General features: G+C 36.7%; 1 protein-coding gene across 1 annotated transcript in view; it reads left to right on the top strand.

Moving 5' to 3' along the window:
• Window positions 1-12,567: 12,567 nt before the first annotated feature.
• Window positions 12,568-17,562, top strand: part of MKL2 (MKL/myocardin-like 2) — a 51,131-nt gene continuing 46,136 nt past the window's right edge. The window contains exon 1 of the mRNA XM_010003209.1: window positions 12,568-12,721. Within this exon, the coding sequence (XP_010001511.1) occupies window positions 12,568-12,721 (154 nt within the window). The remainder of the gene's footprint in view (window positions 12,722-17,562) is intronic.

The following is a 17,562-nucleotide window of genomic DNA, read 5'->3' as shown; positions in this document are numbered from 1 at the left end:
TTGCATTCACATTCTGGCGTTTTGTCACTGTTGCATAAAAAATTAGGTCACAATAGGACGTGGGATATGAGCAGTTGAGCAGGGGTTCACCATTACCCAATGCAATGTGACTCTTTGCTCTCAGGTAAGGTGTCATAACTTTTCTTTAATCCTAAATCCGTAGGTGTAACTTGGAGAAAGGGTCAGATGAAAACTGAGGAGGGAAGAGGTTGTCCTTCCGAAGCCATAAATCCTAATGATAGCTGATATTAAGTGATTAAACAACTGTGTGCTTTCCCCTTTTAAGTGCTTTTTAAAGTTTGTAATAGAAAGTAATACTTCTAAGCCAAGTAAATATACATATTGTGCAGTTCCAGTAGCAGCTTTGGCTGGGAGAAACACAAAGCATATTGACCTCATGCTGCCTCTAGGATAATGACAAATACAATAGATAATAATTTGTGTATTGAATAGAAAAGTTGGGAATAGCACAAAGTGGGACTGCGAAAATACTGTGTCTCTGTTGAGAAAGGTGAGCATTTGTACTCACACAGCATGCATGTGATGCATACATGTATTTAATGTATGTAGCTAATAGTGAGTTCTCTTTGGGGACAGTAGGGCAGCCTTCAGAATCTTACAACTGTAGCTCACCTAATGGCTTGGTCTAAGCAGGACAGCAGCACTACACAAAAATCATATTAAAACTTCCATCACCTTCTTTAATCAGCCCTTAATTGTATTTTTGTTGCTGTTCAAAATTAGTCACATCATCCAATGTAAAATCAGTGCTGAAAAGAGATGGCCCCATCAATTTCTAAGTCAGATGTTAATTGTTTCATACTAGGCCTGTTTTTTTTCTAGTTAAAGTGAGTAGAGGAGAAGATTAAATACTTCTAATAACTTCCAAAGTAAAACCAATAATTTGGGACAGTTGAATACATATCATAATGCTCTGCTGTGCTTTTTACAGGGAGCATATGTGATCTTAAATAAGAAAAGAGCAGAAAGGAGACTATTTAAATGAACTCTAGGCATTTGGCATAAATCAAATAATAGCTGCTGCTTAAGGTACTCAGAACGTTCATTTTAATTTTTTTAATTTAAACATTATTCTGTCACCTTTTAAGTGTTTCTTCTGACCACTAGTGAGTTAATTTTTACAAGTTTTAGTTTCAGTTGTTAAGAACAACAAGTTGACTGGTTTCCATGGGAGCTAATTCAAGTTATTGTTTGCATTGTTAATATCTGAAAGTAGTTGTGTTGGTACAAGTCAATATGCAGCAAAAGATTTGTGGAAGAGGGATTTTTCTAATAAGTAGGAGTATGAGTAGAGGCAGCACAACTGAGTAGCACCTCCATGTGTGCCCTGAGTTGCAGTTCAGACATCATCATTTTGATGTTTGCAAGATCCACTACATTGAAGTTTCTAGCAATCTCTAGTTATGCTTCATTACTTTGAATATGTCTCATTAGTATTTAGTTTATTGCTGGATGTAATATGTGAAATTTCATCCTACATAACTCAGTTCCACTTTTTTGAAGAGGTCAAATACCAGGCTTTGGTACACGAAATGTAACTAAGTTTTGCTCATCTCTGTAACAGTTTCTAGAAATAAAAAGAAGAAAAGTATATATTTTTTAAGAAATTTCATTTTCTAGAAATGATTTTGTAATGGTCTGTTGTGCTTATGAAGGAAGGTAGAAAGTGGCATGTTCAACGGGAAACATCCCTGCAGTTCCTTCCTCTGCTTTGAATCCTGTCCTTGCTTTGTTCAGTTCAAGGGCTTGGTTACAGGCACTAAAATAAACAGAATAGCACCTGCAGCTTAGTCATAAATGGGAACATCTTGAAGTAGCTAAGCAAACAAATGAAATAAGGGAGTGATTTAACCTTCTCTGAAACTCCTTAGATGCCCTAACAACATTAATTTTTAAAATAGATGAACATTTAGGATACCAAAGGACTCTGAACACACAGAGGAATTGTTAAAGTTTTATGATCCAATTTGTTGATAAAAGTTACTAATTGATTATTTTCTGAGCTGTCAGAGCAAATCTTGTAAAAAACTGTAGATTTTTTTCTTCCTTTTTTTATTTTTTTTTTTAATAAATGCCCACTTTGAGGACATGACACCAAAATGTGTAGAAATCACATGATGTGTTCATATAAATATTTGACCCTTACTCCAGGGTTTTGATTTTTTTTGTATTCTGTCAACTTGAATTACATGACTAGATTTTTCTGGCTATAGTTTGTTTGCTGGCCACAGAAAATGCTGGAGTATGTTATCTTATTAATGCCTTCCACAGTGTTATATCATAATCCAGAAGGACTGAACTAGATTTTAAGCAGGTAAATTGGAGCAATTACTTGAATATGACTACTGAGCACTTAATACTAAAACTGATTTTAAGAACTTGTGAATTATTTTAAAATGAAATTGAAATAAATTACTTCTGAAATGATGTGTCACTTGTGTTTTATGGAGAAAAATGAGATTTAGAGAAACTAGAATAATTGGTCTGCACACCAGTCACACCAATAATGCGCATGGGTTTTTTTTGTTGTTGTCTTTCCATGTTTATAAAACTGACATGGTCTTGTTTTCTAAACGGAGTCTAATTTGCTGCCAGTGTTAATACAGGCTTTTAAAATTTTACTTGAGTATTAAAGCAACTGTAGAATATTGACAAGATTGTCTTCATAGACAGCATGTTTAGGTTTTTCTGAGCATTTGTAAATGGCACGTTTCCTTGCACAGTGTGTGCAACATCTAAGCAGGATAGTACTTCATGTTTTACTTTTCTAGTTTGAAGTCTTTTTATGAAGTTGTTTATTTTAATAGAACTCGGTGCTCTTAAAAAAGTCCACAGAAAAGATGAGTTGAAATAAAATTATATCTGCTATAAGGTGATTAAAAGTAAAAAATTGTTCAAGACTATCTGGATGGTCCTAACTTAGAAGTTGTAGGGCTGTTTTATATACTTTGAAGTATTGTTGATCTAATTTTTGTTTCTGAGTGCTTAGGTAGCAGCTGTTAGGAAGGATGGACTTAATTTAGATAAAATAATGTATCTTCTTATCATCATTCAGAGTTTTCAGTGTGAGTCAAGTCTCTGAAATTTCTTCAGCAAAAAATACTGTACTATAAGTTCAGCATACTATGGCTTCTATTCACCAATTATTGTGTCAGTAGAAGGTATATTAAAAGATGTTCTGGGTTACCTGGATGGATTAATAGGTGCTAGATTTGATGTTTGGTTTCAAATAGCTTGCAGAGCCACTTGTGTGAGCAGTGCATACTCTTCCTTAAAGATGTTTTTTTACTATGTACTGTCTTTAGGGTACAGCTCATCCTTGGTCCATGAGACCATTTGTTTATTGATTTTGGTGCATGCTGCAAAGTTGTCTTTATAAGTGTTTCGTAAAAGAAGATTTGAGAAGTTTTACGTAATCACTAAGCAATTTGGATATCCATCTGAAGGGACTGGTTTAAAGTTTTAGTGACTTGAATATCATGCATAGTGAACTTCAGCTTACTTAAAATGTTTGTAAGAAGTTTAGCATCTTGGATAAATTTTGTTATTAATGACCATTTTAAAGTTCACAAAGTGTGAACATAATTGTAATATATCTACTTAAAACATTTTCATGAGATCTTAAAATATTTAAACACTAAGGTTCACAACATTCCTTTGTATCCATCCCACTAAAGGGTTGTGTGAAGCCCGGAAGGTATTACCAAACAGTCTTTGAATAGGTTAGTTTTGAGAAGGCAGTAATATGAAAAAAAAAAAGGTAAATCATCTGTATGGCCCTATACAGCAACAAGGTAAGAATCTGAAGCTTCCCCACACTTTAAGGGAGCTGTGGGAGGCTGCCCTTGTTCATCACAGACTGACACTCTGCCTGATAATTAATTTGCACTTAGCAGCAACATCTCCCATCTCCCGTTACCAATGAGGAGCCTCTTTTCTTTTTTTTTTTTCTTCTTTTTTTTTTTTCTTCTTTTTTTTTTCTTTTTCTTTTTTTTTTTTTTCTTTGCCTGGAGATGGTACAAGAAGGAATGTATCATCTAGATTTCTGTTGACTCATCCCCTGCCGCTGTCCAGATAAAAGTAATTTTGTATACATTACAAAGTTTATGGTGTGAATTTGCTAGTGTAGCTTATTTCTTTTCAGACTTTAAGCAGCTCAAAAACTTAAGTTTTAAAGTTTTCCTTGTAAGAATTATTAAAGGGAATCTCAGTGTAGCATTGGCATCAAAATATGCAACAGTGTGAAATGAGTTTCTAGAGGTCTTCTAGTATCTGCTTAGTGGTATTAATTTAGCTAGAGTATACATTTACACAAATTTAATATCAATAATTTATTTAATAAAAGAGGAAATTATCTGAAATATTGATGGGCCCAGTCTTGACTTCATGCACCTATAAGAACCATGTCATTCCAGTTACTGGTATGGTAGGAAACCTGACAGGACTGCAGTTCTGTCATATACTTTTTGCACTCTGTTTTTAAAAAAAATGAATAGTAGCAATGAGTTTCTAATCAGGCATAATCCAAGATGATTAGTCATAGTTAGTCAGCTGTTGATATTTCTCATCTTTTTCTGCTTATGTCTAATTATCTTTATAAAAATAGCTGTATGATTTAAGTTCTTCTTGCTGTGTATTTTACCACAAAATTTATTTCCATTAATTAATATATCAACTGTATTTTAACTGTAGGATTGCAATTTCTCTTTCAATATAATAATATCAGTTTTAATTTTTAAGTTCATATACAATATACAAAATACTTTTAATAAGAGAGGTCATATGAGAAAGTTAACTGCAGAAGTTGTAAGCAGCACTGAATGGTGAGCGGTGTTTACGCTGTCTTTGGGAAAGCATCAGCATCATACTGTGTAAGGTGGAATACTAACATGTTTGAATATTCTCAAGGCTTCTTTTAAGTGAAAAATGTCTTCTGGTCATTTAATCAACTATAGAATACACAAAATGAAGGGCCTAAATCTCCACAAGTTAAGGACTGTTCTTGCAAAAGAGGCAAACCTAATTTGAGACATAGTCTCCAATCAGTGAAATTATGAATGTCAAAAAATTAATTACATGAACACATTCAATTAACTTACTGATAATCTGGATGATTATTAATAGCAAGTACTTTCCATGTCTATGTTTATTTTGTACCCACTCATGTATTAATTTTTACTGGTTATAACTTCTATTTCAGTAAGTGGATTTGAAAGCTACTGAGAAAATAATAAAAGAAAAAAGAACTTTTCTGTAACAGCTTATTCTTAAAATTGCAGTGCTAAATGCAAAAGGTTATTTTTTTATTTTTGCCTCCTTACGGATTTTAAAACACTAATATATGAGACTTGGTGTAAAAGACAGGTTAGGGATTTGGAGGAATAGCTTTGAGTGGCTTTTGAAATTCTTTTAAGTATTTCCAAAGCTTAAAAAAAAATATTATTTATATTTCAACTTCGTAATTAAATACAAGTAGTCAGAGTTTGGGGAAAAATTGTGTATAGACATGCAGAAAAAGGAATTAAGAACAATTATAAAGGGAACCCCAGTAGCTTTTCCTGTAGAAAAATAGTAAGATTTCAGATGTATAACAGGATGTAAGCAGAGCTGAAATGAAATTGTCTGTATATGAGATGTGCTATCAAACTGGGCACACTGCGTATTAGAGGTCACAGAGAAACCATTATATACCAGGCTGTGGAGCGTTATTGTCTGTGAGGCAGACACTTAGATTTGCTATTTCTCCAGAAACTGAACTGAGATGGATTTCCTGTAGCCAGCCATACTGTTTGACTCTTAATTTTCTTTTTTCCCTTTGCGGAGAGGCAGGATGCCAAGAGGAGTAATCCTTTAAAAACATGGCATCTTTTCCTCTCTCGGAAGTGGGTGTTTTGTCCCCACTTCATGTCTCTGGGAAATGACCCTGTTAGCTTAGAGTTAGTGTATTGTTCAGTGAACTAAATGTTCCTGTGTATTTTGAATGTTTATGTCCAAGTCCTCCTTCTATTGATCCTGTGGGGAAAAAAAAAGGAGGGACTGAGCATTCTAAATGTCTGACCACTGGGACTCAGCTAATTGGAAGATTAGAAGGGAAGTTTTGTGAGATAAGAGGAGCTTTGAGGTTAGTCTCATGTTGTGACTTAGCACATCATCTCAGATACAAATAATTAATGCTCACTGTTCTAATTGAGGTAATATTTGAAACCCTGACAGTCCCCTAAATGCTGATTGCTACTGTAGTGTTAGAGATCATTGTCTGCACTGTGCAGATTTTCAAGTCTTTCTAGGCATTGGCAAAGAGATCCAAGACCTTAACACAAAAAAACCTTCATTGACAAGTGTTACGGTTTTTTACTGTTTCCTCACACATTGCAAACACCCAGACCAGTGTTATATAATTCTGATAATCTTCCCATTAAAGATTCTGGTGTGCTACAAACTGCTGGCTACATAATTTAAAATTTTACTGAGTTTTATAAATGGAGAAACTCAAACCTAGATTATTTGCCGCTGAGGTTCATGCCATGATTCTGTAATAAATTCTGTACTGGAGCCTGGTGTTGCTAATACCTGATCTGGTTTCATTTAATAATTTGATCTGCACTGTGAATAGTGACCAAAGTTCCTTGCAGGTGACATGAGTGAAGCAGTGTTAAGAGTCAGCCATTTGACCTGGCCAGAGTTTTAAGGCACTGTGATTCTTGAACTCTTTTTTCCAGCAGATTTCTAAAATTAAAGCTGATTTACTACTTAAGTGTCATCTAGATTTCACAGTTAGTGCCAAAAAAAAATACCAGTTCTAGTGTCTCAAGTGGCAGGGAAGTATGTATTTTCCCCTCTTCCAAGATTTTTCTAAGGAAATATGCTGTGTCTTTTGAAGAGAAAATGTTTAAAAATAAAAGAAGCATTTCTCTTCAGCAGCTAAGAAAGATAGCAACCACCTACAATCTGTGAGAACACTTACATAAGATTCATACACTGTACAGGAGTTCTTTTCCAGCACTGGAACACTGTTTCTGTGTGGTTGTCAGAAAAATGTGAACTGAAGCCTTGCCTGCAGTGCTGGTGCATATTCTATTTAGATAATCTGTTCTGAAGGTTAAGTAGAAAAAATAATTTTCTTCTAGTTTTCACTTCACTATGCTTTTTTGCTGAGTTCTGTAAAACTCAAAAAAAAAACCCCAAACCTGAAATCCTTTGGGACTATTGGAAGAGTAGAGAGCTTTAATTTCATTGCCACAAATAAAATGGTATTATACTTTCCAGTGCTTTATAAGTAGAAATGTTTAAGGATAACAGATCATAAGAATTTAATGAACATTTAGATGTCTTAGTTTCAAGGAAGGGAGTGGAAATCCCTGAAGTGACAACTGATTTCTGCCTGTCAGATTAGCTGTGTACAAAATGGTGCCTTCCTGGATTATGCAGAGTAGAATATTGAAAGTTGTATTTTTTCCTGTACATGTGTGTTTACTAGTTGCAGTTATGTTTATTAATACACTTTTGTATATAGGACTGCTTAAAGTTAGGGGTTATATAGATAAGGGTTACATCTGTAAACAGATGGCAAATATGAAATAATTCTCTAAGATTGAGTAGTCTTCCAACTAAATGAGAAAGGGGAGGCAAATGTGTTATCTTTAATATAAAATATGATTGTATTACAGTACATTAAAGTCTAAATCAGGTAAGTTTCTCATTTTTGCACATGATGACTGGGTAAAGTATTTATTATACAGGGTTTGATTTTAATCATGATGAACTAATGTCTTCTACTGGTTTTTTGTGTTGGAATTACTGATGTCCAAACAATCAGTTATGTTAGAAATGTCAGAATGAAATCTGGCTTTTGAAAACTGAAGGTAGATTGGAAATGTTCTGCATATATTAAGTTTAGTTTCATGTGAAGCAAATGCTGCTGGTTGTAATATCCAGCTGATGTTGAAGCAACTGTCTGTGTCTTCCCTAGCAGTTAAAATAAGCATGCTAAAAAATAGTGGTTTATTATCTCAGGTATGCAGCAGTGTAAAAAGATGTTGTCTACATATAAGAGATGTCTCTCTTCTTGTATATTTCTTTTTGTTGTTGTTTTGGAAGGTATTTATCAAAAGTATTTTTATTTAAGTTTCAGAATTACTTTGTCAATCAATAAGGAAATCCTTATGCCTAAGACAAACTAGTGATTTCATGGATGCAAAGTTTAGAAGTTCTTTTTATATAGTTCAGCAGCTGAATTCTCCTTTAGATTCTAATGAAATGAGAGAAGAATAAAATTGTTTTATTATTGCAAGGGTTCCATTTGTCATCTTTATAGTATTGTTTATATGTTTTTGTTCCTTGATTCATAACGTAGTGTACGTGAGGCAGCTCCTGATGATGTAGGTCACAGACCTTTCGCCCCCCCCCAAAAAAAGAAAACAACACAACACAACAAACAAAAAACAAACACTTTTAAATATTGGGTTGGATGTGTGTGTTTTCTGGGGAAAGGTCAAGAAATTAATTGTTCTAAGCTCAAAATATTTCTGTAGTCTGATACACTACTGATATAGTTCATCAGTGAAGATGAAAAGAAATGAGAGCAAAATGTGATTTGAGATGTAACTGAGGAATTTGAGGAATTTAGACTTTCTGGGTATTCAACAGTGCCTTTCATTCAAAGACGATGTAGCAACATAGCAAGGGGGTTGTTCTAGTGTAAAAGGATCATTTGGGACAATACCTGGATTTTTAGCAGCCTGTAGGTAAGCGGGCTTGCAACACCCTTGCAGCACAAAATTGAAAGAGGGCCTTCAGCATGTAAATGTGTAGTGACCTAGTCCTGCTCTGCCAGTCACTATAAACAACTGCTTGAGGAAACTGAAGAGGCATCAGCTGTGGTATTTCAGTGTGCATACTACAACCCATTTCAGTTTTGCTTCCTGGAGACCTGTCCCTGTGAAAATCAGTAATGCTAAGGGATTGTAGACTGATAAACAGTTGGATGTTGAGGCTTGCTGCAGCTTTTTTTTTTAATTAACAACTTTATTGGTTAAAATTGTTTATCCCAAAAGATTTAAGAGAACGAATTTGCAATATCTGAGGCTTTCCTGTAAATTGGAAACTTGCAAATCAGGGTTAGAGATCTGCATTGGACAACTTTGGTTTTAGACATTTCCTGCTGACTTAGTTTATGCACTGTATGAAACCTCAATAAAAACTGGCAGCAGCGCCATCTGTGTGGGAGCAGAGCAGTAAGAGGCAACAGGCACAGGCTGCAGTAGAACAACCCGTTTGGGAGAGGAGGACAGAGCGGGCAGGGCATTCACAACGGGGTTACCAAGCAGTGGTGGAATTGCCACCTTTGGAGATTTTCAGAACTTGACAAGACATGCCTGAGCACCTGGTAGCCCTACTGAGGACTGGGACCTCCAGAAGGTCCCTGCTAACCTGATTCAGTTGGGGTGAAACCACAGACGAAGCATCTTTTGTGTGAGAAGTCAACTTGTTTTGAGTTGCACTGCAATGCTGCCATCAACATAATATATTCATATAATTACTAGGTGGATAGATGATGGTAGAGCGGTAGATGTGGTTTATCTTGATTTCAGTAAAGCATTTGACACCGTCTCCCACAGCATCCTTGTAGAAAAGTTGATCAGGTATGGGTTTGGTGATCAGGAAGTGAGGTGGATTAGGAACTGGTTGAAAGGAAGGAGTCAGAGAGTTGTAGTCAATGGGGCAGAATCCGGTTGGAGGTGTGTGACTAGTGGAGTCCCACAGGGGTCGGTACCGGGACCGGTGTTGTTCAACATCTTCATCAACGACCTGGATGAGGGTATAGAATGTACCCTCAGCAAGTTTGCTGATGACACTAAGCTGGGAGGAGTGGCTGACACACCAGAAGGCTGTGCTGCCATTCAGAGAGACTTAGATAGGTTGGAGAGTTGGGCGGGGAGAAACATGATGAAATTCAACAAGGGGAAGTGCAGAGTTTTACATTTGGGGAAGAACAACACCATGTCCCAGTACAGGTTGGGGGCTGAACTGCTGGAGAGTAGTGTAGGTGAAAGAGACCTGGGGGTCCTGGTAGACAGGAGGATGACCATGAGCCAGGAATGTGCCCTTGTGGCCAAGAAGACCAATGGCATCCTGGGGTGCATTAAGAAGGGTGTGATTAGTAGGTCAAGAGAGGTTCTCCTCCCCCTCTATTCTGCATTGGTGAGGCTGCATCTGGAGTATTGTGTCCAGTTCTGGGCCCCTCAGTTCAAGAAGGACAGGGAACTGCTCGAGAGAGTCCAGCGCAGAGCTACGAAGATGATTAAGGGAGTGGAACATCTCCCTTATGAGGAAAGGCTGAGGGAGCTGGGTCTCTTTAGCTTGGAGAAAAGGAGACTGAGGGGTGACCTCATCAATGTTTACAAATATGTAAGGGGTGAGTGTCAGGGGGACGGAGTTAGGCTTTTCTCGGTGATGACCAGTGATAGGACAAGGGGTAATGGGTGTAAATTGGAGCATAGGAAGTTCAAGGTGAATATCCGAAAAAATTTTTTTACTGTGAGAGTGACAGAGCACTGGAACAGACTGCCCAGGGAGGTTGTGGAGTCTCCCTCACTGGAGACATTCAAAAACCACCTGGATGAGTTCCTGTGTGATGTACTCTAGGTGACCCTGCTCTGGCAGGGGGGTTGGACTAGATGATCTCTCGAGGTCCCTTCCAGCCCCTAAGATTCTATGATTCTATGATTCTATGATAATATAATTTAATTTATGTTCCATATAACTCTTGCATGTTCTTAATTGAATCTGGACAATAAAACTTCATTTATGTACATTCCTGAAACAAAAATAAAGAAATGGACATGGAACTAATTTAGCAGTGTGTTGTAGAAGTGATGGAAGCTAAATGAGTTTAGTTTAAAGCAAGGTATTGAGTTATGTCACAGGGAGAAGAGTTAGTCAAAGCTAACATGCAGCATGATAAATGTTAAACCTGTAGTACAAGAAGGCATTTCTATTAATTTCTTCTGGATTTAATGGCATGAATACAGCTAATGTGGTTTAATCTCTTTGAAAAGTTACTCCAAAGGATAACTCATAGCTAATAAATTGTGGATAAAATGCTGTGAACATGAGCAGATAAGCAGCTAAATTTTCACTTAAATTCTGCTGTGAAGAGGCTTGCTTGCTTAATAATGTACTTAATTTGTATGGGTGAGTGGGAGTTTGAGGAGAGTTTAATGTCAGGAAATCAAATGAGAGCTGAGTAAATTATGCTTCTAAAAGCTAAGAACAAAGGAAAAAAAATCTTGCATAACAGTAAGTTGATGTGTCTTCATTTAATGTGAAAGCCCCAGTTGGTAACTGTGGAAAATAATGGAAAATATACACTCAACCATCACAATTTTTCTACTGAGGTATATATCAATCAGTACTTGCTTAGATTTCTTATTTTTAAGTTGGCACTTTCAGCAACGTGATTTTGAGCTGAGGCCATTCTTTGGTGGTCATGATAACTTTTTGTCACCTTGATGCTTTTTCAAAGTATCAAGTAACATTTTAAATATTTGAGTATGGCTGAGGAAACAAAAGCTGCCTTTTAATACCCTTTAAATACAATGTGTGTATATTCAGCATACCTGAATTTTTAAATTTGAGGGTATGGGCAGCAGTAGTGGTTCTTCAGAAAAATATCTAAAAATAAGCAATTTAACAATATTAAGTAATTTCTTTGGTTTTATGGATCTTCATGAATTGTTAATATTTCATATTGTTTGAGTTTCTGAGAATCCAGGGATAAACTGTCCATATTGATTTATTGAAAGGTATTTACTAGATAGGGTTCTGCAAGCTATAAAATGCCCGTGCCAGTTCTCACTGTAGCTTAGATATCACATTAATGGCAGAAAGGAAAGAAATAATAAATTGGGAGTTTTATTCTGCTCTGTATTTTACAATAAGTAGGCAGTATTTAGTAACATTAATTTGAAAAAAATCATGGCAAAAAAGCTCCCTTGCTGGAGAGATTAAAGATTAACTGGTTCTAATATAGTTCTTTGGTGGTATGAAGTTCTGAATGAATACAAAAATTTATTTTTGATCCAAAAGGAAATTATGCAGTGCTTCAAAACCTTAGATGCTGTTTGTATGTTATTATATATTAATTCAGCATTCTTTAATATAAGCTACTGAAACAACAATGTTTGCTGTTAAGTGGGCTGTGTCAGTTTTCAGAAGGTAAGGCTCAGGAGGTTCTGGACATCCATACTGGGAGTTAACACTCATTTTTCTTTCAAAGTGAGAGAGAAACTGCCCTGCTTCTCAGAACCAAATGACTGTACATAATTGCTTAACAGTTTTTTGCCAACCTGTAATATTAATAGAAAACCAGTAGATAATGTCTGTCTAATTTTAAAGTTGAATTTTGTGTGCAAAGGAACTGAACAAAACCACTGAACAAACAACAAATCAACGCGTCTATGCTGTTGTTATTTATTTATTTATTTTATCAGCTACTGTGTGATTAAGAGGCTGTTTGCTCTCCCTGTCTCCAGATCACTCAGCACAATGGATCGCCTGGGGACAGCGGATGCTGAGGATGACCCTGGATCACTGACCAGACTTGCTCCAAGCCCTCACAGCGAAGCAGTTGCCCATGAGTTTAAGGAACTCTCCCTGCAGCCCAATCAATACTTGCCTCCTCTCAATGAACGGAAGAACGGTGAGTGCAAAGTGACTGCTCTCCTCATCTCTACATTGCTCACGTTTTCTGTGGGAGTAATTGTTGGATTTCTTCAAATAACATCAATGGACTCTGCACTTGCTCTTCCCAAACCATGGCATGTAGAGTTGAAGTGCTACAGTGTTTGTATGAAATCCGTCCTGATCAGCTTCACCTGTCAGGACAGCCTGGAATTCTGACTTCAGAACCCCAACTGGAATACTTCATTGAGGCATATAGAATGGAGTTGTTTATATTTTTAAATAGTTTTTAAACCACAGCTAGTGTATAATAGAAATATTAATTACATATTTTTGAGAGTTGAGGTAATTATCAAGGACAGAGCTTTTTCTGCAAAAATAATACAGAATTGTATTGTTTGGTAAGAAGGTACACGTTGCATTCCAGAAAGTTTTATACTCTGTGGAGTTTAAGGTTGAGCAACGAAAGAAAAATAAGATTTACATTTTGGGAACCTTTCCAATATCTTTCCTCGTTGTTGATGTTCCATGGCAACTTAGGAAGAAAGTTTTTCCACTGTTATAGTAAGCATCGGGAATAATTAGGTCTGAAGCCAAATGTATGCTCATTTTTATTGAGGAAAAGGCAGGAACCTATGGTGGTTTTTTTTGGTGATATTTTTTATTTTCTCATACTAATATCTCCTCATAATGAAGATTCGTTTTCCAGTGTTTGTAGTAAAAAGTGGGAGTGTTGCAATGTAAACAAAGTATTTGGTTTTCAATGCATTTTTAAAAATCAGTTTAGGTATTAATTCAGTTGTAATAGTGTAAGTGTTATTAAATAAGAAGAAAACTATCTGATTATCTCAGCTTTAAAGCTGTAGTAATGTATTAAAAGTATTTTAAACTAAGGGACCTGAAACTAATGTATTGGTTTTTTTGGCTCTACATCCAAAAGAACTATTTTTTGTTAGGCAGAAAAAGAAATTGCGAGACATTAGTTTTTGTTGGCTACTATTTGATATTAAAATGACAATAGTTAAGTCTATACCCGCAGCTTGTTTTAAGATATCTTACAATGTTTTAGCTTTTTATCAAGTAAGTAACAGAAATGTTTATTTAAGGAAAGCTGTTTTTTGTAGATTTATGAGGAAAGTCAGAAGAAAATTTGTAAAAGTTAATATGAATCCATTAAGTTCAAATTTTAAAGTCATTTTAATACTTGGCTTTTTTCCTGCTTTTTGCCAAAACTGGATTTCTTCAAGGATATTGTCACTTTTTTATAAAGTCTGGAAGCATAAGAGATTTTAGTACACAGAAATACAATAGCACTTAATAAAAGAAAAATCTGAAATGTTTTAAGGTTATTTCATTGAATATTTTTATGTAGGAAGTGTATTTTTATGCAGTAAGCATTATGCTTACTGTAAGCTTTGCTAGTGATCCTTTAAACCTTTTGTTTACTTGAATGAGTTTTTTGGCAATAGGCCAGTAGAAGGCTGAATTATTCTGATGTTGTTCTGCACAGTGTTGTTAAGCTGGCTTCCACAAGTTAGTATAGAAACTGCACTTCAGGCTTTTCCAATGATACCAGAAGTATGGGATGCTTATGCTTAGGGTTGTTTTTGCTTCACATGGAGGTACTCACAGCAGGGAAACCTCCAGTGAAATTGCTGCACATGCCTGGTGGGCCAACAGTCATTTGAGAAAGTACTACTACTACTACCTCATTGCCCTTCTTTTTTTTTTTTTTTTAACTTTTTCTCTGCCCAGTCTGTTCCCAGAGATCACAATGATACAGCAAAGCTAGAATAGGAGTTCAGATGAGCATAGCTCGTTAGTTTTTGGTGCAAAATCTCATGGTTTGGAGTAAGCTTTATTGGAGCTCTTGTCCCTTGACAAAGGATCACACATGCTCTGCCAATTCTGTGAAAAGGTAACTCTCAGTTGGGGATTGGTAACAAATGGATGGTAGTAGCATCTAAAGCTTTCCAGCCATTTGCTACACACAGGTGTCTAATATTGATTAAAGACAACCAGATAATTTATTTGCAGAGCAAGACACGAGGGGGAGAGAGAACAACAGCAACATATTCTCATCCTCTCAAATGTCAATTTTTTTTAGACTACTGTCTTCCATCATAAAAAGTCTGTGAAACACAAATATTAACCAATTAATGTTTCGTGTTTTAATAGTGGGCAAGTAACGGGAGTTTTCAAGCTAGTTTGCTAGATAAAGGTTTTGTTGCAGGGCTGAAGTACTTCAACTGAACTATTTTTAAAGCAAACACTTTTAACTATTTGGGGTTATAACACCAAACTGTTTATAGAAGGTAAGCTTGTGTATGTATTTGAGTATAATAACAATCATCTTTCTAGAATGTTTTATATTGCTCTTCTGGACTATTGCAATTTTAGTATTTCCCTTTTGAGCTGTTTTCAAATGAGCTGCTATGGGCAATACTGGATTACTAATTTCAGTTTTAATTTCAGTTTCTCATTAGTCTGTATTTTTCTGGATAATTAAGCAATACATACAATGCATTGATCTTGTAAACTTGTGCCCTGTTCATTGCAGTGTATTATCATGCCAGTTCTCTAGAGTCCAACTCTTGTTCTATTTGCCAAAAAGCAGCAAAAGTTGCCTTTTCATTGCTTCTGCTTTTCGTACTTGCTTCCTACTGAGTGGACACTGAAGACATGCCTGTGACTCTGGCAGCCTCCTGCCAACTGCTGGTGTATAGTTTGTGTCTATCACTTGAGCAGTTGGGCTCTTCACATAAATAGAGGTTGGGAAACAGAAGGCCATGGCCTTAAGCTCTTGGTTTGCATTCCTGTCTGAAGGGATGTCAGATTGTATACACGGTATTTGCTTTCTCAGTGAAGCTGCTTTGTTCTTAGGACAGACAGCGACTGGGGAAGGAGAAGGGTGACACAGATGAGGCTCTTTAGGAGCAGGAGTAAGAAAATTCATGACTAGTTGTTTAGCTGGACTGCAGTGGAGGAAGAATGACAGAGTAGCAAGCAGTGTGGCACAGCTAAAGTACTACTCAGAGCAATATACAACCCACACACTGTACCAGTTTCACAAGTTTCTGTCTGAGAGCCAGGAGGTGGCAAGGGAGAGAAGGATAGGCTGTCTGCTGCTGACAGCAGGAGGGTGGATGGGAGTGATGCTGCTTGCAGCCTTCCAACCGGCTGTTTCAGAGCCAAAGGGTAGGAAGGGATTGCAAATGCAAAAAAAAGGAAGCACTGCATGAGCAAAGCTTTTTGCATATTGAATTAGTACTTTCTCAGAACTGGTGAGCATGCGGCTTCAGCTGGTAGAGGGAGGTGTGAAGGTCTGGGTGTCAGGAGCTACACAGCCATAGTTGTTTCAAGGTAAAATGAAAAGGTCCTCACTTGTGTGTTTTACAGCAATCTCTCTTGGCTTTGCAGTGGTTTCCTTGATTACCCCACTGTGCCAGAATCTCCTTGTGACAGTGGCTACTAGCTTCTGAAAAGGAGACATGGAAGTTACTCTGGTGCAGTCATCATCCACAGATGAGAGCCTAGTTAAGGTCTTGTATGCTGGGTAGAGAATTGGCTGGGTCCTGTATGGACTGTCCTTTAGTACTTTGTAGTGTAGTTTCAGCTCCTTGTCTTGGCTATGAATAATTTCAGATGGTGAGTGTGCCCATTCTCTCTCCTATGCATAGTTTGGAGAAAGTTTTTTCCAGCTAATGGAAGCTAATGGGTGTCTGCTTCTCTAATCTCAGAACCAGAACAGATACAGGATTGCATTTTGGTGCTGTTGGGGTTGTATGTCTTGTACTGGAGGAGGGTTGAAAAGGTTGTGGTGTGCCTACCATGGCTTTTTGCTGGATCTCACTCTTTAGCAGCGAGCAGCTATACTCTACAGAAGAACTGAAATACTTGAGAAAGAAGCTAAGAGTCTTGGATGTTTTTGTCAGGAAAAATCCTTGGGATAGTGAAATCTTAAAGTAAAAGCAAGACTGGAAAAATCTCTACTAGAAGAAATTAGCCCAAAGGATCGAGTTCCTCTGGCTGCATGAGAACAATGACATTCAGGGGCAAAGACCTTGAGGCACTGAGGGTTAGCTGAGAATGACAGCTTTCTTTGGGGCCTCTAGAGCTTCTGGAGAACTGTAGTGAGCCAAGGCAAAGATGCAACACACACACACCTCAAACCAACCAATCAACCAACAAAACAAAACAGAAACCAAAATGAAAACAAACACTCTTTAGCTGGTGTATATTGAACCCTTCTGAGTTCAGCCAGCTGGGAGACCGAAGGTTCTCAGAATCCCTGTATGAAATCAACATCACACATAACCTAATGATATTACTTAAATAAATGTGGTGAACCAGAGGAACCTTTCTGGCATCTAAAAGAGTCAAGAAGTATATTCATTTGCCTGTTATCGCTTATCTTCCACTCCCTCATTATGTAGCACTGGAAACATGCATTCTTGGCATAGTTTTATGGCTTCTGGACAAATTCTTAATCCTCTGTGCAGTTAATAGATTTGAAGCTGCAAATTTGATACTAAGGAATCAGGTGAAATTTGGAACATTCGCTTTCTATTTGGGTACAACAGGTTTTTTCCACTCTATGCCATTAGGCATATTTTTTCCTCTCCTAATAGTACATAGATAGGTTACTGTGCTTAAAAGTTAATTTCTTGAGAGGGATGGGAGAGACAAAGTGGAGAAAAGATGGCTAGTTGGAAGACTAGAGAACAACAAATGGAAAACATAGTTCTGATTAAATTAATGGATTGGCTTAGAAGATAATTGGAAATGTCAACTTAAATTCAGCAATTTCATATTTATTAAGCTGAAAGCAATGAGATCTGGAAGAGAGCATATAGATAT

Source organism: Chaetura pelagica, unplaced genomic scaffold (genome assembly GCF_000747805.2).
Source record: "Chaetura pelagica isolate M959 unplaced genomic scaffold, ChaPel_1.0 scaffold138, whole genome shotgun sequence".
NCBI classification, from domain to species: Eukaryota; Metazoa; Chordata; class Aves; order Apodiformes; family Apodidae; genus Chaetura; species Chaetura pelagica.
This window is presented reverse-complemented; position numbering and strand designations above follow the sequence as displayed.